This window comes from Salvelinus alpinus, chromosome 22 (assembly GCF_045679555.1).
Source record: "Salvelinus alpinus chromosome 22, SLU_Salpinus.1, whole genome shotgun sequence".
Taxonomy (NCBI): domain Eukaryota; kingdom Metazoa; phylum Chordata; class Actinopteri; order Salmoniformes; family Salmonidae; genus Salvelinus; species Salvelinus alpinus.
Window position 1 is genome coordinate 1822489 of NC_092107.1, and position 25054 is coordinate 1847542.

Below are 25054 nucleotides of genomic sequence, written 5' to 3' on the forward strand. Positions count from 1 at the left end.
CCTCCCAAGTCGAGCAGCGTTCTAAGGCCCTGCATCGCAGTGCTTGAGGCGTCACTACAGACCCGGGTTGGATCCCAGGCTGTATCACAGCTGTCTGTGACCGGGAAACCCATGAGGTGACACAATTGGCCCAGCATCATCCAAGTTAGGGAGGGTTTGGCCAGTTGGGATTTCCTTGTCCCATCATGCTCTAACGACTCCTGCAAGCTTACTTCGGTTGCCAGTTGGACTGTGTTTCCTCCGACACATTGGTGCGGTTGGCTTCCGGGTTAAGCAAGCAGTGTGTGAAGAAGCAGTGCGGCTTAGCAGGGTCGTGTTCAGGAGGATGCATGGCTCTCGACCTTCGCCATCCCGAGTCTGTAGGGGAGTTTCAGCGATGGGACAAGACTGTAAGTACCAATTGAATATCACAAAATTGGGGAGAAAAAGGGGTAAAAGTAGAAAAGAATATATATAAACGAAAACGAAAACCGCTAACTTATTGTATCAGTGATATTAGTAGGCCTAGTATGATCAGATGACAACAGATCTAGGATAATACTTGTTCTTGGTTTGCTGCTCATGTGTAGGGCATATCATGTTTATGTGTCTGCAACAATTTATAATGAGTTATGATCATATGGCCATATTATAACCCATTATTTCATCCTTGTACATCAGCCTTCACAAATTAGGTTTGTGAAGTCAATGTCTGTACCATTTCACACAAAAACACCCTAGTGGAGTATTAGGGACTTGTGTAATAACACTGTAATCACACTAGATATTACATAGCAAATTAGTATGGAATTGCTTTGTAATTGCATTACAGGCTAATCCAGTTGATCCTACATTAAGAAAACCTTTGTCTTAGACTAACTCATGATTATTGTGACTGTGAAGCAGTAAAAAAAAGCTGCCGACAACTTTCTCTTCTACACTACAGTGAACCAATTGGTGCTCCAGATAAGCAGCGTATGCTCTTGTTTGGCTCACAACCAGATGGCCAGCCCGACCAATAAGGCTCTTTATCCAAGTGAACAGGAAGCCTTTCAATCCATGTCATGCATTGGAGATACAACAGTGCTGCACTGCTACAGCAGGTTATAATTCTGATGCTAAAGCAAAAAATGTGATCATGAAGAATACAGTGCTGTATATCAAAGGTGCATCCAGATTAACATAGAGGATTTTGAAAGATAATTCTATTAAATGTACCCTTTTACAAGAGGATATCATTTAGAATAGAGGCTGGGTGATAGGGTGCTAGATGTAGCCTTTCCAAAGCTTTTCAAGTGTTTGCTAAGAAGGAAAGAAACTGTGACATTTAAAAAAAACTTGAACTCTGTAGTACTTTCCTGCCAAGAATTTCCTTCAAATCATATCTCTGCCCCTGCCCTATAAGGAGTGTGCCTTCCCTCATTTCTCCAAATGGGACATGTGAACTCATGAGATATTTTGCACAGCATTCCATAGGTAACCTGATAATGATGTTGTGACATAGCTAGAAAATGTGAAATGTTTCATAATTGTAACATCCACACTGATATCTATCCAAAATGTACATATCAGAACTATTGATCAAATAATCCTACAGTGTTAGACAAAATGTATTCGCCCTTCGAGGTTATTGGTAAAATGACTGGACAATTTATCAAGAGATAGATAAAGCAGGACCTGAATCCACATTTACTTCATTAATGACAGCAGTCATTTTTTTGCGAAAAACAGTAGATGGCACAAGCACCCCTATTTGACCAAAGCACATCGACACTGCGCAAGAAGAAGTTCAAATGCGGAAGTGGAATACGTCATCAAAGTTGGCAGGTCGTCGCAAGCTCGTGTAGAAAATGGTGTCTGGTGCAGAACCACAACAGGGCCATCGAGCTGGCGTTTATAAACAAAAAAACAAGGGACATAAACATGGAAAGCATCGGACGAAAGGAGAAATCGAACGGGAGAACAAGGGTAAGTTTGTGACGGAGGAATGTGTCTCTGTCGCTGGTTTTAACCATGGACATGCTGCTTCTTTGCTGCCGAACACGTGCTTCCAAGTTATGTTTCAGAAGAATCTTTATCTGTGGAAACTATACTTTCATGTCATATTTTAAAATACCCGTGTAATGTCACTCGTGTAACATTTTAGCCTTCAAGCCTTGACACATGGTAGCTGATGAAATCAAACGACCATCGTCATTTGCTTGCGATATGAAAGCATTGCACATCACGTTACAATTCAGTAGGTAGACACATTGATGTGTCAAGACTAGTAATTTAACAGTTCCTGGTAGTGTCTGTCTAATCACATCAACAGGTCTGATGACCATTCTCAAAACTCTCCCCTTACATTAGCGGATTAAACTCCACTCGATGGTGAAGGACATTTCTGATGACTCCATCAATGGAGTGGAACAGAAACCAGCCTTTATGGGATCTAGCTCCGACTACATCGATTCATCCAATGTCAAAATAATTAACATTACTTAACGCCTACCTTGTACCCATGTTTGTCCTCTAGTTACGCGCCTTTATTTATTTGCTGAAATCCATACTTTTTCAATAAACGTTAATCAAATACAACCACTGACTGTTTCCTTGTTGAGATTCAATTGGCATTTGCGCTGAGTTGCCATCTTAGGGCAACAGCAATGAGCAAACAGTGGTTGAAATTGATTAACGTTTATTGAAAATGTATAGATTTCAGCAAACAAAGACACAACTACAGAGGACAGACATGGGTACACGGTAAGCATTAAATCATTTACGTTTTTTGAAGTATTGACACGGGACGAATCAATGTAGTCAGAGCTAGATTCCACAAAGCCTGGTCTCTGGTGGCGTCATCAGATTCTTCCTTAACCGTGGAGTTTAGTCCACAACCCTTACATCAACTGTAATTCTCTGTTAGTGCACATGTTGGTAGCCGTGACCTTTCATTTTTTTTCATCCTGATCTGTCATTCACCTTTAAATGATGTCATCCCCAACAGGTAGAGTATCGGTGACGGCTCTTACCAAGAAACAGAGGAAAGAGGCGAGAAAGCTGGACAAAAGACACAAAGCCAACCAGCTGCGGCGAAATAAGAAGGACCTGGTAAGATACTCTTACATTTGACACAATGTCACTTTGGAACCACAATGGTATGAACCGGACAAGTTAAAGGTAGACTCAGTGTTATGAAATTCCAACGCGCAGCACCGCAGATATTGAGATGAATGTGATGCGAGACTTTGCATTCACGCAGAGTATCTGCTACAACGTGGTAGCTACGGGACCAAAACAGAAGTTTAAAATAGATGCGCTCTTAGTTGTTGTGGAAACGGCCCAATATTGATATTACTTCATGCATCGCTGAGTCTACCTTTAATGCTATGTGTCACTTCTGTCCTGTCCAGGTCCTGACAGAGAAGCGTCGTCTGGGCAGCAGGGATGGTCCACCCCATCTGGTGGCTGTGGTCGCCCTCCATGCAGGTGTGGATGCTGAGGCTGTGACCAGGTTGCTGCGGTGTGAGGGGGCTGGCGGGCTGGTGCGTGAGGAGAACAGTGTGTGTGGGGTCAGTGACAGCTTTGGCTTGGTCATGCCCCGCTTCAAACAGAGGTTCACCTTCCTCCGCCCAGACACAGGTAACTCACCTACTTGGATACTACAATGTGTTTGTGTTGTCAACACTAAAGTTACATAGATAACGACCTGATACTGATTTATAGTTAATGTAAATGCTAGTATAATCCATATCTGGCTGTACAAAACATTTATAAGGGGCATTCTGAGTAATTGCTTTGGATAAGTGCCTTACTCAAGGGCACATTGACATATTTTTCACCTAGTTGACTTGGCGATTCAAACCAGCGACCTTTCGGTTACTGGCCTATCGCTCTTAACCGCTAGGCTACCTGCCATCATTCGATGCTGACACTAGTACTTATCCAATAACATTACCTCTGACTCTGTCCTCCCTCCCTCTCCCTTCTCTCTCTAGCTGACATGCACTCTCTACTGGACGTGGTGAAGGTAGCAGACAGTCTGGTGTTTGTGCTGGACTCTACAGAAGGCTGGGACAGCTATGGAGACCACTGCCTCTCCTGTCTCTTTTCACAGGGGCTACCAGCCTATGGTGAGCTTCCATACAAGCTATCCAAAAAAGATACTCACAGTGCACTGGATTTTGTTCAACTTATCCTCTCCCCTTGCTGATTACCTAAATGCATACTGTAGATATTATACTGATTATTTTACTCAATCTAACTACCCCACCCCTTTTCTCTGCATCCACTGTCATCTCTGTCCTATATAACCTCCACTTCTCTCTCCTGTCATCTGTCCTATATAACCTCCACTTCTCTCTCCTGTCATCTGTCCTATATAACCTCCACTTCTCTCTCCTGTCATCTGTCCTATATAACCTCCACTTCTCTCTCCTGTCATCTGTCCTATATAACCTCCACTTCTCTCTCCTGTCATCTGTCCTATATAACCTCCACTTCTCTCTCCCCCAGCTCTGGTGTGTCAAGGTGTTTCAGACCTGGCAGTGAAGAAGCGTGTGGACTCACGGCGGGCGCTGGCCAAGATATCTGAAATCCGCTTCCCTGGGGCGCGCCTCTTCCCCCTGGACTCAGACCAGGACGCCACACTGATGCTAAGACACCTGGGAGCACAGAGGCAGAGGAGGCTGGGCTTCCGCTCCCGTCGGCCTCACCTCCTGGCCCAGCAGGTCTCCTACACCCCCAACAGCTCTGAGGGGAGTGGGGGAGCCCCCACGGGCCTAGGGACCCTGCGTGTGTCTGGGTATGTGCGAGGGTGCCCTCTGCAGGTGGACAGGCTGGTGCACATCTCTGGATTTGGAGACTTCCTGCTCAGTCAGATCGATGCTCCCATAGACCCCCTTCCCCTCAACTCTATGACCCCTCGCCCTGCCAAGCCAGGGAAGGAAGGAGATGTAGACATGCAGGTGGGTCTCACAAAATCAAGTCACATTTATTTATGAAGTCCTTTTTACATCAGAAGATGACGCAAAGTGCTTATACAGAAACCCAGCCTAAAACCCCAAACGTCAAGCAATGCAGATGTAGAAGTATGGTGGCTAGGAAAAACTCCCCAGAAAGGCAGGAACCTAGGAAGAAACCTAGAGAGGAACCAGGCTCTGATGGGTGGCCAGTCCTCTTCTAGCTGAGATTTTATAAGAGAGTTCTTCAAGATGTTCAAACGTTCATAGATGACCAGCAGGGTCAAATAATAATCAGTGGTTGTAGAGGGTGCAATAGGTGAGCACCTCAGGAGTAAATGTCAGTTGTCTTTTCATAGCTGAGCATTCAGAGGTTGAGGCTGCAGGTGTGGTAGAGAGAGAGTGGAAAACAGCAGGTCCTGTACAAGGTAGCACATCTGGTGAACAGGTCACGGTTTCGAAGGCAGAAGAGTTGATACTGGAGCAGCAGCACCTGGGGGACAGGGACAGCCAGGAGTCATCAGGCCAGGTAGGCCTGAGGCATTGTCCTAGGGCTCAGGTCCTCCAGAAGGGGGGAGAGAATTAGAGGGAGCATACTTAAATTCACACGGTACACCAGATAAGACAGGAGAATTACACCAGATATAACAGACTGACTCTAGCCCCCCGGCACATAGACTATTGCTGCATAAATAGAGGCTGAGGCGTGGATTCTTTGGACACTGTGGCCCTGTCCGACGATACCCCCGGACAGGGTCAACCAGGCAGGATATAACCACCCACTTATCCAAAGCAAAGCCCCCACACCACTAGAGGGATATCAACAGACCACCTGCTGTTTTCTACTCTGAGACAAGGCTGAGTATAGCCCACAAAGATCTCCTTCGCACAAACCCGAGGGGGTGCAAAACCGGACAAGAAGATCGCGTCAGTGACTCAACCCACTCAAGTGACGCACCCCTCCTAGGGACGGCATAGAAGAGCACTAGAAAGCCAGTGACTCAGCCCCCGTAATAGGGTTAGAGACAGAGAATCCCAGTGGAGAGAGGGGAACCGGCCAGGCAGAGAGCAAGGGTGGTTCGTTGCTCCAGTGCCTTGCCCTTCACCTTCACACCCTTGGGCCAGTCTACACTCAATCATAGGCCCTACTGAAGATATGAGTTTTCAATAAAGACTTAAAGGTTGAGACCGAGTCTGCGTCTCACATGGATAGGCAGACCATTCCATAAAAATGTAGCTCTATATGAGAAACCCCTGCCTCCAGCTGTTTGCTTTGAAATTCTAGGGATAATGAGGCCTGCGTCTTGTGAATGTAGCGTACGTGTAGGTATGTACGGCAGGACCAAATCTGTGAGATAGGTAGGAGCAAGTCCAGGTTTGCTTTGTAGGTTAGCAGTAAAACCTTGAAATCAGCCCTAGCCTTAACAGGAAGTCAGTGTAGAGGCTAGCATTGGAGTTATATGTTATTATTATTATTTTTGGTTCTTGTCAGGATTCTAGCAACGGTATCTAGCACTAACTGAAGTTTATTTCGTGCTTTGTCCAGGTAGCTGGAGAGTAGAGCGTTGTGGTAGTCTAATCTACAAGTGGCAAAAACATGGATTAGTTTTTCTATTTATTGGAAGATGGTCACCGCTCATCACTGGCTGATATCATTACATTGAAAATTGACAGTGATTTAATGAATAATTTACCAACTATAGTTAAGACATTTATCAGCTCTGCTTCTGCTCGTTGACAGTCGGTGCTCTCTGTGTTTCAGGATGGTGGTGTTGATGAGGTGGCGTCAGTGCGGGTGCTGATGAAGGCAGACCCAGCTCGCAGGGAGAGTCTGCAGGCCGAGGCAGAGGTAGACCCCATGGATGGAGAGCAGACCTGGCCCACTGATACTGAACTGCTGGAGGCTGAAGGTAAAGGGAGAGAGCGGGCTGAGTTATAGAGGGTCGTTACATTGAATTACATGATAGATCTATGATCGCAGTGCTCTTGTTGGCATCCAATGTATGGGTACTTTGAACCGGTTCATGTCAACACATTGAATTTATTATTGTCTCTGGGTTTACAATGTAATAAACCTCTTTAATAAATGTTCTCCTTTCCTCAGAGGCCAGAAAGAGCAAGCGTGTAATGAAGGTGCCGAAGGGGACATCAGACTACCAGGCCACGTGGATTGTGGATGAGGAGGATGAGAATGGCGAGGAGAATGAAGAGAGTACTGACGATGAGGACGATGAGGATGATGAGGATTCGATGATGGAGGAGTCCATAGATGGAGAGGACCTTGACTCTCAGGTGGTGAGTAGTGAGTCCACTCCACAGCCTGGGACACTGACACGGCTGCACAGAAGAATGCTTATGTATGTTTTTCTCGCCGGTATAGCATTAGTTTCAAGTTGTCACTTGCACAAGTACAGTGAAAGGCTTTTTTTGCAAGTTCTAAACCCAGCAATGCAGTAATCCACATAAATGTAATACTAAAAATAACAAGGTAGAAAAAAAAACACATGAGAAATAAAAACACAAAGTAAGAAGCTATATACAAGGTCAGTTCCAATGCCATATTTAGAATGTGCAGGGATACTGGGGTGATGGAGGAAGATATGTGTAGGGGTAAGATGACTAGGCATCAGGATGTTTGTGTGTGTGTCGAGTCTGTATGAATGTGTGCATGTTATGTGTAGAGTCCTGTCAGTGTTCATAGAGACGGTGCAAAAATAAATACACGGGTCAACTCAGTCCGTGTAGCCATTAATACAAAAGAAAGAGCGACAACTGTTGTGCTGACATCCTGTCCCAAGGCATTGGGTGCACTGCTAAGGTGTTTGTTTACCCTCTGCCTGTTGCCGTGGCAACAGTGAAACCATTAAAGGAGAAGTCTAAGGAGAAGTCTAAGGAGAAGTCTAAGGAGAAGTCTAAGGAGAAGTCTAAGGAGAAGTCTAAGGAGAAGTCTAAGGAGAAGTCTAAGGAGAAGTCTAAGGAGAAGAAGGTGATCCGTTGGTAGTCTGAGTTGATTGTTGAGACGTCTGAACTGATGTGGGGTGATGCAGAAGACTTCAGGAGGAAGCAGCTCGGACAGGACAGGGATTGGTGGGGGGGAAACGGTGTATGCGTGACCCGTGGTTAGTGCACAGTGTGGCGCAGCACCACTGTTTGTTTTCACAGTGTCTGCCTCTGGGCTGTAGTGCCAGGCCGCTCACCGTGGCAACAATAGTGTTTTGGAGCAGGGGTCCCGAGAGAAGCCTCCTGACTTCCTGCTCCGTGGACACAACTTCCTGTCTGGACCAGGAGAGGGGACAGCATTTATTTATAACAGCACTGCTTGAAAGAAGGGGGGTACATTCTGCTATGGTCAAACGTTCCGCTACATCTATTTTCTAGAATTTTTATAAGCATGTGTTTGATGTCGGGGTTAGACAGGATATACCATCTAGATGTTAACAATGGAGGAAATGGTGCTGGGGTTGATCAGGATTATTATTGCAGCTGGGATTGTTCTGAAGGTTGTGAATCAGCCCCATGCAGTGTGGACCCCCCCCCCCCCCCCCCCATGTATCACTTGCTTACTGTAATGCCACTTCCAGTAGAACCACTTGTACACTTTTTCTAACTTCATTACTGGAAATGAGGTTGATAAATACTATGAAGGCCTTGTCTTGAATCTCATTAAGACCGTTGTTCACATTACATATGATGTAGAGGTATATAGCTCTGCAGTAGAAACTTGTGATGAACCTCCCATAACTGCTTTACCTATTCCAGAACATCCCGCTATAGGATAGGTAAAAAAACACCTCTGGAAGTCAAGATGGAAGGATTGTCGTCCCTCCCAAATGTAATATTAGACTATTGGGCTGCTAACCTCCGTGCTGTTACGTTTTGGCTGGATGACACCCCCGTCATCCAGCTGGCTTCGTATGGAGCCACCCCTTCTATTGGCACTGTGATTTTGTCGCCTGTCAATTTGAAGATGTCACTTTACAGTAACAGTCCTATTATACACAGCACATTCTGAATCTGGAAGCAAATGAAGGTCCATTTTGACCTTAGACCCATATCATTCATGCTCCCTGTTGCCAGGAATCCCTCCTTTGCCCCCTCAAACCTTGAAAACACCTTTGAGCGATGGGGAGAGCTAGGGATCAATACCATAGGGGATCTATATATAGAAGGGGCCTTTGCCTCCTTTGATTTGCTGAGGGAAACCTGTAATCTTCCCGTAATAAATTTTTCCAGATACCTACAGATTAGAGACTGTTCAAATAAAGTTTGTCACGTGCCAAATACAACCGTACAGTGAAATGCTTACTTACAAGCCCTTAATCAACAACGCAGTTAAGAAAAAGTGTTAAGTAATATAATTAAGGAGCAGCAGTGAAATAACAGTAGCAAGGCTATATACGGGGGGCACCGGAACAGAGTCAATGTGTGGGGGCACCGGTTAGTCCAGGTAATTGAGGTAATATGTACATGTAGGTAGAGTTATTAAAGTGACTATGCACAGATAAAACCGTGAGTAACAGCAGTGTAAAGGGGGGGGGGGCAGCAATGCAAAAATGCAAATAGTCTGGATAGCCATTTGATTAGCTGTTCAGGAGTCTTATTGCTTGGGGGTAGAAGCTGTTTAGTTCCAAAAGGCTTCTTGACATGGCACTCCGATACCGCTTGCCATGCGGTAGCAGAGGGAACAGTCTATTTCTAGGGTGGCTGGAGTCTTTGACAATTTTTACGCCCTTCCTCTGACACCACCTGGTATAGAGGTCCTGGATGGCAGGACGCTTGGCCCCAGTGATGTACTAGGCCGTTCGCACTACCTTCTGTAGCGCCTTGCGGTCGGAGGCCGAGCAGTTGCCATACCAGGCAGTGACGCAACGAGTCAGGATGCTCTCGATGGTGCCGCTGTAGAACCTTTTGAGGATTTGAGGACCCATGCAAAATCTTTTCCGTTTCCTGAGGGGGAATAGACTTTGTTGTGTCCTCTGACTGTCTTGGTGTGTTGGGACTATGATAGTTTGTTGGGGATGTGGACGCCAAGGAACTTGAAGCTCTCAACCTGCTGCACTACAGCCCTGTCGATGAGATTCCTCCGATGGCATTGATGAGTACACCACATCAATCATTGGCTTCATCAATAAGTGCATCGATGACGTCGCCCCCACATTAACCATACTTACATACCCCAACCAGAAGCAATGGATTACAGGCAACATCCACACTGAACTAAAGGCTAGAGCTGCCCCTTTCAAGGAGCGGGACACTAATCCGGACGCTTATAAGAAATTCCGCTATGCCCTCCGACAAACCATCAAACAGGCAAAGTGTCAATACAGGACAAAGATCGAATCGTACTACACCGGCTCTGACGCTCGTCGGATGTGTCAGGACTTGCAAAACATTACAGATTACAAAGGGAAGCACAAACGAGAGCTGCCCAGTGAGACGAGCCTACCAGACGGGCTAAACTACTTATATGCTCGCTTCGATGCAAATAACACTGAAACATGCATGAGAGCACCAGCTGTTCCGGAAGACTGTGATCACGCTCTCCGCAGCAGATGTGAGTAAGACCTTTAAAAAGGTCAACATTCACAAGGCTACAGGGCCAGACAGATTACCAGGACGTATACTGCAAGCATGCACTGACCAACTGGCAAGTGTCTGCACTGACATTTTAAACCTCTCCCTGTCCGAGTCTGTAATACCAAGATGTTTTAAGCAGACCACAATAGTCCCTGTGCCCAAGAACACCAAGGTAACCTGCCTAAATGATTACCGACCCGTAGCACTCACGTCTGTAGCCATGAAGTGCTTTGAAAGGCTTACATCAACACCATTGTCCCAGAAACCCTAGACCCTCTCCAATTTGCATACCACCCCAACAGATCCACAGATGATGCAATCTCTACTGCACTCCACACTGCTCTTTCCCACCTGGACAAAAGGAACACCTATGTGAGAATGCTATTCATTGACTACAGCTCAGCGTTCACCATAGTGCCCTCAAAGCTCATCACTAAGCTAAGGTCCCTGGGACTAAACACCTCCCCTGCAACTGGATCCTGGACTCCCTGACGGGCCACCCCCAGGTGAGGATGGCCCGCCACGCTGAGACTCAACATAGGGGCCCCTCAGGGGTGCGTGCTCAGTCCCCTCCTGTACTTCATGTTCACTCATGACTGCACAGCCAGGCACGACTCCAACACCATCAAGTTTGCTGCTGTGGTAGGCCTGATCACGACAACGAGACAGCCTATAGGGAGGAGGTCAGAGACCTGGCCATGTGGTGCCAGTACAACAACCTCTCCCTCAGCGTGATCAAGACAAAAGAGATGACTGTGAACTACAGGAAAAAGAGGACTGAGCACGCCCCCATTCTCATTGACAGGGCTGCAGTGGAGCAGGTTGAGAGCTTCAAGTTCCTTGGTCCACATCACCAACAAACTGACATGGTCCAAGCACACCAAGACAGTCATGACGAGTGCACAACAAAACCTATTCCCACTCAGGAGACTGGAAAGATTTGGCATGGGTCCACAGATCCTCAGGTTCTACAGTTGCACCATCGAGAGCATCTTGACTGGTTGCATCATTGCCTGGTATGGCAACTGCTCGGCCTCTAACCTCAAGGCACTACAGAGGGTAGTGCATATGACCCAGTACATCACTGGGGCCAAGCTTCCTGCCATCCAGGACCTCTATACCAGGCGATGTCAGAGGAAGGCCCTAAAAATTGTCAGACTCCAGCCACCCTAGTCAGACTGTTCTCTCTTACCGCACGGCAAGCGGTACCGGAACACCAGTCTAGGTCCAAGAGGCTTCTAAACAGCTTCTACCCCCAAGCCATTAGACTCCTGAACGTCTAATCAAATGGCTACCCAGACTATTTGCATTGCCCCCCTCTCCCCCTCTTTACACCACTGCTACTCTGTTGACATCTATGCATAGTCACTTTAATAACTCTACCTACATGTACATACTACCTCAACTAACTGGTGCCCCCTCACATTGATTCTGTACTGGTACCCCCCTGTATATAGTCTCGCTATTGTTTTACTGCTGCTCTTTAATTACTTGTTACTTTTATTTCTTATCCGTATTTTTTGAAACTGCATTGTTGGTTGGGGGCTCGTAGGTAAGCATTTCACTGTAAGGTCTACCTACAACACCTGTTTTATTCGGCGCATGTGACATTTTTGTATTTTTTTTCATCGGAAGAATCCCGGGACATATTCCAGTCTGTGCTAGTAAAACAGTCCTGTAGTTTAGCATCTGCTTCATCTGACCACTTATTTATTGACTGAGTCACTGGTGCTTCCTGCTTTAATTTTTGCTGGCTAGCAAGGATCAGGAGGATAGAATTATGGTCTGCATAAGAAAACATCTTCCTACATTTGGAAGTGCTAAACCTTCCATGTTTAACGGATGCATCAACATGTGTCCCACCTCAGGCAAACGGATATCATCTGAAGCTTTTCTATATGTTAGCACACCTTCTACAGATGCCATTAAGGCAAAATGGGAGGAAAAGCTAGGCACTGACATTTCTGTAGCAGACTGAGAAGATGGCTGATGAAGGGGAAATCGATAGTTACATATCACGATATCGTATCGACAAAATCGCAATATTATTTTTGCGTTAGTTGGCTGTACTTGCACCAAAACTACAGTATTTTTTCCCCCCTTCGTAGCTTGTTCTCCATCTTCTTTTTAAAGGAGACAATATTTCGGCGCTTATTTCCATGACTGATCAACTCATTTTGTCATTGCTCTCTTTTCCCTCTTCAGCAGACATATGGTGGGCAATATGTTTGGAACATCAAATTGCAATAAAGTCAGTATCGATCCGCAATACCTATCGTATCGGCGCCTAAGTATCGCGATAATATCGTATTGTGGGGTGCCTGGCAATTCCCAGCTCTAGTAGAAACTTCCTGTCTTTTACTGTTTGGTTTAGGATGCTGCCTCGGGTGGTGGCTCTGATGAGGAGGAGGAGGAGGAGGAGGAGGAGCTGAATTCCACATCGGACAAGGGTGGAGCAGACCAGCGCTATGATGAGCACATGGACGAGGCGGAGGAAGGGGAGGGGTTAAAACGATACCGGGAGGCTCGGGCCAATGAGATGTTCCCAGATGAAGTGGACACCCCTCTAGACCAATCGGCTAAGAACAGGTAAGGGCATGACTATTATATCGTCTACCACCAAACACAGTGGTCCCTTACTTCTCCTTCAGTACTGTACAGGACCCTCTGCTCTGTGTGGGCTACAACACAGAGGGGCCGTCTAAGCAGAAACATTCAACCGATCCATGACATGCAACATCAACCCATGGCTCACACACAGGTAACTGCCAAAATAAAGGAAACGCCAACAGAAAGTGTCTCAATAGGTCGTTCGGCCGCCAGAGTGGCTTCAGTGCACCTTGGCATAACTGTATGGAGAGATGCGACACCATTCTTCCACAAAAAAATCAGTAATTTGGTGTTTTGTTGATGGTGGCGGAAAACGCTATCTCAGGCACCGCTCCAGGATCTCCGGTAAGTGTTCAATTGGGTTGAGATCTGGTGACAGACACACACACACACACTTTAAACCCCCTATGCTCTGAGGGAGGAATTCACCAAACATGTCAAACATCTGGTCTATTATATATGACAATGCCGTTAACGCCCAAACTTTACTTTCCAGGATGATTGGCCCAGCGTAATTACTTAGCTATACGCTGACGTTGCTAATTTCCTGTGTGCTCAGGTTCCAGCGTTACAGGGGCCTGAAGAGTTTCCGCTCCTCCCCCTGGGACCCCTTGGAGAACCTGCCTGCAGACTACTCCCGCATCTTCCAGTTCCAGAGCTTTGAGCGCACACGCCGCCGCGTACTGGCTGAGGCTGCGCAGGAGGAAGAGGGGGCCATGGTAAGAGGCTGGCTTGTTTGTCTGTGACATCCTGTTTCAACCCTGTCCCCTCTCGGTGTCCCCAATCTATTAACCCTGCTCTGCTCTCTAGGTGGGCTGGTATGTGACCCTCCATGTAGTGGATGTTCCCCCCACGGTGATGGAGAGTGTCCAGGCAGGCAGGCCTCTGGTGCTGGTCTCCTTACTGCCACATGAACAGAAGGTATACTGTGTTGGAATACTCCTGAATTATTGTGTACTTAGTTTCTTAAGTCTAAAAGTTAAGAATTGTAACCCATTTCTGTTGTTAAATATGTTGAAGTGTAGACAAACTACAGAGGGGGGGGGGGGAATTCTAAATTATTACATAAGTATGTAAACCTCCGACTTCAACTAATATATATATATATTAGTTGAAGTCGGAGGTTTACATACACTTAGGTTGGAGTCATTAAAACTCATTTTTCAACCACTCCACAAATGTCTTGTTAACAAACTATAGTTTTGGCAAGTCGGTTAGGACATCTACCTTGTGCATGACACAAGTCATTTTTCTAACAATTGTTTACAGACAGATTATTTCACTATCACAATTCCAGTGGGTCAGAAGTTTACATACACTAAGTTGACTGTGCCTTCAAACTGGAGGTCGACCGATTATGATTTTTCAACGCCGATACCGATTATTGGAGGACAAAAAAAAGTTTATTTTAAAACATTTTTTTTTTATATATGTATTTATATATATATATATATCATACACACACACACATTTTTGTAATAATGACAATTGCAACAATACCGATTGAACAATGAACACTTATTTTAACTTAATATAATACATAAATACACACACACAGCTCTGAAGTGACAATGATACTGAAGAGTCTGCTTAGGAGACAAATACTCTCAACTGTTTGAATAAAAATAGAGTTTAAGTTACCTGTGATGAATGTTGAAAACAAAAACTGTAATTTCTATATGCAGGAAATCCTATTTTAATAATGGGCATGGTAAGAATTGACGACCAAAGTGCGAGTCATAATTCCCATGACACCTTCTAGCAAAATCTGAAAAGCGGTTCCTTCCATTTATTCCATAGGATATTTTTTAGATTCACTTAAAATAAGGTCTGTGTTTTGTGTAGGCTTACACCACCTTGCCAATTTTATAACTGTGTAGATATCCATAGGACAAGGTAACTCTGATCAATATTGGCTAAATATAAGCGAAGGTACATTTTTTTGTAGAGTGGATTTATGAAAATATGTTGACAAACGTTACCTTATCCTAGTGAGATTTACACGGGTATCAAAACGCCGAGGCGGTTTAAGCCTGCACGAAACACAGACTTTATTTGAAGTAGATCAAGACATTCTCTATGGAAGACATGAACTGTAAAATAACGAAGGAACCCCTTTCAAGTTCAGCCGCAAGTTATTACAGGACTTATAACGCGTCGACTAACGCGTTCTCTAAACCATATACCTTTGAATAATCCGGAAACTATCACCTCGAAAACAAAACGTTTATTCCGTTCCGTATTTTATCTAACGGGTCTAAATGTCCATGAGTCTAAATATTCCTGTTACATCGCACAACCTTCAATGTTATGTCATAATTACGTAAAATTCTGGCAAATTAGTTAGCAAAGAACCAGGCGGCCCAAACTGTTGCATATACCCTGACTCTGCGTGCAATGAACGCAAGAGAAATGACACAAATCAAATCAAATTTTATTAGTCACATACACATGGTTAGCAGATGTTAATGCGAGTGTAGCGAAATGCTTGTGCTTCTAGTTCCGACAATGCAGTAATAACCAACAAGTAATCTAACCTAACAATTCCACAACTACTACCTTATACACACACAAGTGTAAAGGGATAAAGAATATGTACATAAAGATATATGAATGAGTGGTGGTACAGAACGGCATGGGCAAGATGCAGTAGATGGTATAGAGTACGGTATATACATATGAGATGAGTACTGTAGGGTATGTAAACATAAAGTGGCATAGTTTAAAGTGGCTAGTGGTACATGTATTACATAAAGATGGCAAGATGCAGTAGATGATATAGAGTACAGTATATACATATGAGATGGGTAATGTAGGGTATGTAAACATTATATTAAGTGGCATTGTTTAAAGTGGCTAGTGGTACATTTTTACATAATTTCCATCAATTCCCATTTTTAAAGTGGCTGGAGTTGAGTCAGTATGTTGGCAGCGGCCGCTAAATGTTAGTGGTGGCTGTTTAACAGTCTGATGGCCTTGAGATAGAAGCTGTTTTTCAGTCTCTCGGTCCCTGCTTTGATGCACCTGTACTGACCTCGCCTTCTGGATGATAGCGGGGTGAACAGGCAGTGGCTTGGGTGGTTGTTGTCCTTGATGATCTTTATGGCCTTCCTGTGACATCGGGTGGTGTAGGTGTCCTGGAGGGCAGGTAGTTTGCCCCCGGTGATGCGTTCTGCAGACCTCACTACCCTCTGGAGAGCCTTACGGTTGTGGGCGGAGCAGTTGCCGTACCAGGCGGTGATACAGCCCGACAGGATGCTCTCGATTGTGCATCTGTAGAAGTTTGTGAGTGCTTTTGGTGACAAGCCGAATTTCTTCAGCCTCCTGAGGTTGAAGAGGCGCTGCTGCGCCTTCTTCACAACGCTGTCTGTGTGGGTGGACCAATTCAGTTTGTCCGTGATGTGTACACCGAGGAACTTAAAACTTTCCACCTTCTCCACTACTGACCCGTCAATGTGGATAGGGGGGTGCTCCCTCTGCTGTTTCCTGAAGTCCACAATCATCTCCTTTGTTTTGTTGACGTTGAGTGTGAGGTTATTTTCCTGACACCACACTCCGAGGGCCCTCACCTCCTCCCTGTAGGCCGTCTCGTCGTTGTTGGTAATCAAGCCTACCACTGTAGTGTCATCCGCAAACTTGATGATTGAGTTGGAGGCGTGCATGGCCACGCAGTCGTGGGTGAACAGGGAGTACAGGAGAGGGCTCAGAACGCACCCTTGTGGGGCCCCAGTGTTGAGGATCAGCGGGGTGGAGATGTTGTTACCTACCCTCACCACCTGGGGGCGGCCCGTCAGGAAGTCCAGGACCCAGTTGCACAGGGCGGGGTCGAGACCCAGGGTCTCGAGCTTGATGACGAGTTTGGAGGGTACTATGGTGTTAAATGCTGAGCTGTAATCGATGAACAGCATTCTCACATGGGTATTCCTCTTGTCCAGATGGGTTAGGGCAGTGTGCAGTGTGGTTGCGATTGCGTCGTCTGTGGACCTATTGGGTCGGTAAGCAAATTGGAGTGGGTCTAGGGTGTCCGGTAGGGTGGAGGTGATATGGTCCTTGACTAGTCTCTCAAAGCACTTCATGATGACGGAAGTGAGTGCTACGGGGCGGTAGTCGTTTAGCTCAGTTACCTTAGCTTTCTTGGGAACAGGAACAATGGTGGCCCTCTTGAAGCATGTGGGAACAGCAGACTGGGATAAGGATTGATTGAATATGTCCGTAAACACACCAGCCAGCTGGTCTGCGCATGCTCTGAGGACGCGGCTGGGAATGCCGTCTGGGCCTGCAGCCTTGCGAGGGTTAACACGTTTAAATGTTTTACTCACCTCGGCTGCAGTGAAGGAGAGCCCGCAGGTTTTGGTAGGGGGCCGTGTCAGTGGCACTGTATTGTCCTCAAAGCGGGCAAAAAAGTTGTTTAGCCTGTCTGGGAGCAAGACATCCTGGTCCGCGACGGGGCTGGTTTTCTTTTTGTAATCCGTGATTGACTGTAGACCCTGCCACATACCTCTTGTGTCTGAGCTGTTGAATTGCGACTCGATTTTGTCTCTGTACTGGGACTTAGCCTGTTTGATTGCCTTGCGGAGAGAATAGCTACACTGTTTGTATTCGGTCATGCTTCCGGTCACCTTGCCCTGGTTAAAAGCAGTGGTTCGCGCTTTCAGTTTCACGCGAATGCTGCCGTCAATCCACGGTTTCTGGTTTGGGAATGTTTTAATCGTTGCTGTGGGTACGACATCGTCAATGCACTTCCTAATGAACTCGCTCACCGAATCAGCATATTCGTCAATATTGTTGTTGGACGCAATGCGGAACATATTCCAATCCGCGTGATCGAAGCAGTCTTGAAGCGTGGAATCAGATTGGTCGGACCAGCGTTGAACAGACCTGAGCGCGGGAGCTTGTTGTTTTAGTTTCTGTTTGTAGGCTGGAATCAACAAAATGGAGTCGTGGTCAGCTTTTCCGAAAGGGGGGCGGGGGAGGGCCTTATATGCGTCGCGGAAATTAGTATAACAATGATCTAGGGTTTTTCCAGCCCTGGTAGCACAATCGATATGCTGATAGAATTTAGGGAGTTTTGTTTTTAGATTAGCCTTGTTAAAATCCCCAGCTACGATGAATGCAGCCTCAGGGTGTGTGGTTTCCAGTTTACAAAGAGTCAGATAAAGTTCGTTCAGGGCCATCGATGTGTCTGCTTGGGGGGGAATATATACGGCTGTGATTATGATCGAAGAGAATTCCCTTGGTAGATAATGCGGTCGACATTTGATTGTGAGGAGTTCTAGATCAGGTGAACAGAATGACTTGAGTTCCTGTGTGTTGTTATGATGATCACACCACGTCTCGTTAATCATAAGGCATACCCCCCCGCCCCTCTTCTTACCAGAAAGATGTTTGTTTCTGTCGGCGCGATGCATGAAGAAACCAGCTGGCTGCACCGACTCCGTTAGCGTCTCTTGAGTTAGCCATGTTTCCGTGAAGCAGAGCACGTTGCAATCCCTGATGTCTCTCTGGAATGCTACCCGTGCTCGGATTTCATCAACCTTATTGTCAAGAGACTGGACATTGGCGAGTAGTATGCTAGGGAGTGGAGCGCGATGTGCCCGTCTCCGAAGCCTGACCAGGAGACCGCCTCGTTTGCCCCTTTTACGGCGTCGCACAGGGTCGCCGGCTGGGATCAGATCCATTGTATTGGGTGGAAGGCAAAACACTGGATCCGTTTCGGGAAAGTCATATTCCTGGTAGGAACGATGATGAGTTGACGTTAATCGTATATTCAGTAGTTCCTCCCGACTGTATGTAATGAAACCTAAGATTACCTGGGGTACCGATGTAAGAAATAACACATAAAAAAACAAAATACTGCATATTTTCCAAGGAACGCGAAGCGAGGCGGCCATCTCGTTTCGGCGCCGGAAGAGTTCACCTGGTTAATATTGCCTGCTAACCTGGATTTCTTTTAGCTAAATATGCAGGTTTAAAAATATATACTTGTGTATTGATTTTAAGAAAGGCATTGATGTTTATGGTTAAGTAGACATTGGAGCAATGACAGTCATTGATTGATTGTTTTTTATAAGATAAGTTTAATGCTAGCTAGCAACTTACCTTAGCTTACTGCATTCACGTAACAGGCAGGCTCCTCGTGGAGTGCAATGTAATCAGGTGTAAGAGCATTGGACTAGTTAACTGTAAGGTTGCAAGATTGGATCCCCCGAGCTGACAAGGTAAAAAATCTGTCGAGGCAGAACGTTCCTAATAATAAGAATGTGTTCTTAACTGACTTGCCTAGTTAAAAAAATATATTAAAATAAAGGTGTAAAAAAAAAAAAAAAAAAAAAATACCGATTTCCGATTGTTATGAAAACTTGAAATCGGCCCTAATTAATCGGCCATTCCGATTAATCGGTCGACCTCTACTTCAAACATATTGTAAAATTCCAGAAAATGATATCATGGCTTTAGAAGCTTCTGATAGGCTACCTGTGGATGTATTTCAAGTCCTGCCTTCAAACTCAGTGCCTCTTTGCTTGACATCATGGGAAAATCAAAAGGAATCAGCCAAGACCTGAGAAAAAGAATTGTAGACCTCCACAAGTCTGGTTCATCCTTGGGAGCAATTTCCAAACGCCTGAAGGTACCACATTAATCTGTACAAACAATAGTACGCAAGTATAAACACCATGGGACCATGCAGCCATAATACCGCTCAGGAAGGAGACTGGCTCCTAGAGATGAGCGTACTTTGGTGCGAAAAGTGCAAATCAATCCCAGAACAACAGCAAAGGACCTTGTGAAGATGCTGGAGGAAACAGGTTCAGAAGTATCATATCCACAGTAAAATGAGTCCTATATCGACATAACCTGAAGGGCCGCTCAGCTTTGAAGAAGCCACTGCTCCAAAACCGCCATTAAAAAAGCCAGACTACGGTTTTCAACTGCACATGGGAACAAAGATCATACCTTTTGGAGAAATGTCCTCTGGTCTGATGAAACAAAAATAGAACTGTTTGGCCATAATGACCATCGTTATGTTTGGAGGAAAAAGGGGGAGGCTTGCAAGCCGAAGACACCATCCCAACCGTGAAGCACAGGGGTGGCAGCATCATGTTGTGGGGGTGCTTTGCTGCAGGAGGGACTGGTGCACTTCACAAAATAGGTGGCATCATGAGGGAGAAAAATTATATGGATATATTGAAGCAACATCTCAAGACATCAGTCAGGAAGCTAAGCTTGGTCGCAAATGGGTCTTCCAAATGGACAATGACCCCAAGCATACTTCCAAAGTTGTGGCAAAACAGCTTAAGGACAACAAAGTCACGGTATTGGAGTGGCCATCACAAAGCCCTGACCTCAATCCTATAGAACATTTGTGGGCAGAACTGAAAAAGCGTGTGCGAGCAAGGAGGCCTACAAACCTGACTCAGTTACACCAGCTTTGTCAGGAGGAATGTGCCAAAATTCACCCAACTTATTGTGGGAAGTTTGTGGAAGGCTACCTGAAACATTGGACCCAAGTTAAACAATTTAAAGGCAATGCTACCAAATACTAATTGAGTGAACGTCTGACCCACTGGGAATGTGATGAAATAAATAAAAGCTGAAATAAATAATTCACTATTATTCTGACATTTCACATTCTTAAAATAGTGTGATGATCCTAACTGACCTAAGACAGGGAATTTTTACTAGGATTAAAATGTCAGGAATTGTGAAACTGAGTTTAAATGTATTTGGCTAAGGTACATGTAAACTTCCGACTTCTACTGTGTGTGTAATATATCACACACACACACACACACACACACACACACACACACACGACCATGTATGTGGACACTTGCTTGTCAAACATCTCATTCAGAAATCATGGGGATTAATATGGAGTTGGTCCCCCCTTTGCTGCTGTAACAGCCTCCACTCTTCCTGGAAGGCTTTCAACTAGATGTTGGGACATTGCTGCGGAGACTTGTTTCATTTCAACCACAAGCGTTAGTGAGGTAGGGCACTGATGTTGGGCAATTAGGCCTGGCTCGCAGTCGGCGTTCCAATTCATCCCAAAGGTGTTCGATGTAGTTGAGGCCGGGCTGTGTGCTGGCCAGTCAAGTTCTTCCACACCGATCTCGACAAACCATTTCTGTATGGGCCTCGCTTTGTGCACGGGGGTATTGTCTTGCAGAAACAGCAAAGGTCCTTCGCCATAAAGTTGGAAGCACAGAATTGTCTAGAATGTCATTGTATACTGTAGAGTTAAGGTTTCCCTTCACTTTAACTAAGGGGCCTAGCCCGAACCATGAAAAACAGCCCCAGACCATTTCCTCCTCCACCAAACTTTACAGTCGGCACTATGCATTCAGGTAGGTAGCGTTCTCCTGGCATCCGCCAGACGGTGAAATGTGATCCATCACTCCAGAGAATGTTTCCACAGCTCCAGAGTCCAATGGCGATGAGCTTTACACCACTCCAGCTGACGCTTGGCATTGTGCGTGGTGATCTTAGGCTTGTGTGTGGCTGGTCAGCCATATAAACCCATTTCATGAAGCTCCCAACGAACAGTTCTGTGCTGACGTTGCTTCCAGAGGCAGTTTGGAACTGCCTTAACCGAGGACAGGTGATTTTTATGCCCTACAGCTTTCGGCAGTCCTGTTCTGTGAGCTTGTGTGGTTTACCACTTCGTGGCTGAGCCATTGTTGCTCCTAGATGTTTCTACTTCACAAATACACCACAAAAAAAGAAATGCACTTACAGTTTACCCTGCTAGAGCCGCGCCGGTCGACGTTTGATAAATTGACTTGTTGTGAAGGTTGCATTCTATGACTGTCATATTGAAATTCACTGAACTCTTCTGTACGGGCCATTCTACTGCCAATGTTTGTCTATGGAGATTGCATGGCTGTGTGCTCAAATTTATACACCTGTCAGCAATGGGTGTGGCTGAAATAGCCGGATCCACTAATTTGAAGGGGTGTCCACATACGTTTGGCTGTAGTATGTCTATATACAGTGCCTTCGTAAAGTATTCAGACCCTTTGACTTTTTCCACATTTTGTTATGTTACAGCCTTATTCTAAAATTGATTAAATATTTTATTTTTATTATGTTTACAAATAAAAAACGGATCACATTTACATAAGTATTCAGACCTTTTACTCAGTACTTTGTTGAAGCACCTTTGGCAGCGATTACAGCATTGAGTCTTCTTGGGTATGACGCTACAAGCTTGGCACACCTGTATTAGGGGAGTTTCTCCCATTCTTCTCTGCAGATTCTCTCAAGCTCGGTCAGGTTGGATGGGGAGCGTTGCTGCACAGCTATTTTCAGGTCTCTCCAGAGATGTTCGATCGGTTTAAAGTCTAGTCTCAGGCTGGGCCACTCAAGGACTCATACATTGTCTTGGCTGTGTGCTTAGGATTGTTGTCCTGTTGGAAGGAGAACCTTCGCCCCAGTCTGAGGTCCTGAGCTCTCTGGTGCAGGTTTATCAAGGATCTGTCTGTACTTTGCCTCAATCCTGACTAGTCTCCCAGTCCCTGCCGCTCAAAAACATCCCCACAGCATGATGTTGCAACCACAATGCTTCACCGTAGGGATGGTGCCAGGTTTCCTCCAGACGTGACTCTTAGCGTTCAGACCAAAGAGTTCAATCTTGGTTACATCAGACCAGAGAATGGTCAGTCTTTAGGTGCCTTTTGGCAAACTCCAAGTGGGCTGTCGTGCCTTTTACTGAGGAGTGGCTTCCATCTGGCCACTCTACCATAAAGGCCTGATTGGTGGAGTGCTGCAGAGATGGTTGTCCTTCTGAAAGGTTCTCCCATCTCCACAGAGGATCTGTGGAGTGACCATCGGGTTCTTGGCCAAGGCCATTCTCCCCGATTGCTCAGTTTGGCCGGATGGCCAGCTCTAGAAAGAGTCTCGGTGGTTACAAACTTCTTCCATTCAAGAATGATAGAGGCCACGGTGTTCTTGGACTTTCAATGCTCAGAAATGTTTTGGTACCCTTGCCCATATCACAATCCTGTCTCAGAGCTCTAGGGACAATTCCTTTGACCTCATGGCTTGGTTTTTGCTCTTACATGCACTGTCAACTATGGGACCTTTAGCTAGACAGGTATGTGCCTTTCCAAATCATGTCCAATCAATTGAATTTACAACAGGTGGACTCCAAGTTGTAGAAACATCTCAAGGATGATCAATGGAAACACGATGCACCTGAGCTCAATTTAGAGTCTCATAGCAAAAGGTCTGAATACGTATGTAAATTTTTATTTTTATTTTTAATACATTTGCAAAAATTTCTAACTTTTCTCTGTCATTATGGGGTATTGTGTGCCGAATACTGAAAGTATAATATTTAATCAATTTTAGAATAAGGCTAACATAACAAAATGTGTAAAAAGTCAAGGGGTCTGAATACTTCCCGTATTTATAAATCTATTGTAACAACTCTAGCTAATGGTTTTAACACTATAGTTCATTAGAAACTATTCTTCCAGCTCCTTACCATTTGGTTGCCTTCCATCCTCTGATCAGATGTCAGTGATGCACATGCTGGTGAGGAGACACCCCAGCAACACAGACCCTATCAAGTCTAAAGAGGAGCTGGTGTTCCACTGTGGATTCAGGAGGTTCAGGGCCTGCCCCATCTTCTCCCAGCACACATCAGGTAGGGGAACCTGTCTAAACAGCACAATTTATGTCTTGAACAAAATTGAAGGAAAAGTATGGCAAATATGCTGACATTCTGTGGGATTGGAGTATTGTTTTGGCTTGTTATACAACCATTTATTTGTCTAGTTGGGCTTGGTGTTGTATCTAACCTGTGATTGGCTCTCTCTCTCCAGCCGACAAGCACAAGCTGGAGCGTTTCCTTCGTGCTGACGCCCCCACGGTGGTTTCTGTTTACGCCCCCATCACATTCCCCACCGCTGGGGTACTGCTCTTCAAACAGAGGGAGGATGGTAAGGGCCTGGATAGTGATGTTTGGATGACTTAGTATTTCTCTACCCGTTTAAGGATGGGGCAGGACAGAGGAACACACTGTCTCTACCTGTATCTCTCTCCTGTTCTCTGTCTGTATTTGAGCCGGTATCTCTTGTTCTCTCCCTCAGGCATGCAGGACCTGGTGGGTACAGGAAGTCTGCTGAGCTGTGACCCCCAGCGTGTGGTGCTGAAGAGGATCGTGTTGAGTGGACACCCCTTCAAGATCAACCGCCGATCCGCTGTCTGCAGATACATGTTCTTCAACAGGGGTGAGGGGGCACTGAGCTGAGCACTACATGTTTCCCAATAATAACCACATAACGTCTGTCTGACTAGGGCCCATAGGGTGCACTATATAGAGAATAGGTCCCTTTTGGCCCAAATCTTCTGTCGTAATGTGGAAAGGAAATAGCTCTGACTTACCTGTGGTTTTCATTATTTATTTTCATGTTAACTGACCTCTGTGCTCTTTTCTCTCTGATAGACGACATCCTGTGGTTTAAGCCTGTTGAGCTGAGAACCAAGTGGGGCCGGAGAGGACACATCAAGGAGGCACTAGGTACGGAGAAAACCTAAACATTGTCAATACTGTTTAGTGACATGAAACAATGTGTTGCCTTCATTGGACAATTGTGTGACTACCTTACCTAAACCTGTGTGTGGGTATGTTTTTCAGGTACTCATGGACACATGAAATGTGTATTTGACAGCCAGATGCGGTCTCAGGATACTGTCATGATGAACCTGTATAAGAGGGTCTATCCTCGCTGGACGTATGACCCCTATGTGCCTTTGCCCCTGCCCTGGGTCAAGGGGGAAGGGACTCAAGTGCCAGATGATTTTGACATGGAGTAGGTGGTGGTCTGTTGCAAGAGGTGTGTTGAAGTCTGTAGAGAGTTGCATGGACTGTGGTGATTACATTTTCACTCCAATAGATGGATTGTAATGTGTATTAAATAAAACCAATTAGACAAAAA

At 45.5% G+C, this 25054-nt stretch overlaps 1 protein-coding gene across 1 annotated transcript; it reads left to right on the top strand.

Annotated features, from left to right (window-relative positions):
• The first annotated feature begins 1736 nt into the window (after nt 1-1736).
• Nucleotides 1737-25054, top strand: tsr1 (TSR1 ribosome maturation factor). Its single transcript, XM_071358576.1, has 15 exons — nt 1737-1947; nt 2969-3072; nt 3375-3603; nt 3960-4094; nt 4477-4928; nt 6685-6832; nt 7027-7217; nt 12874-13088; nt 13669-13828; nt 13920-14030; nt 23628-23760; nt 23939-24055; nt 24206-24346; nt 24562-24636; nt 24754-25054. The coding sequence occupies exons 1-15, from the start codon at nt 1830-1832 to the stop codon at nt 24930-24932; spliced, it is 2508 nt and encodes an 835-aa protein (XP_071214677.1). The 5' UTR covers nt 1737-1829; the 3' UTR covers nt 24933-25054.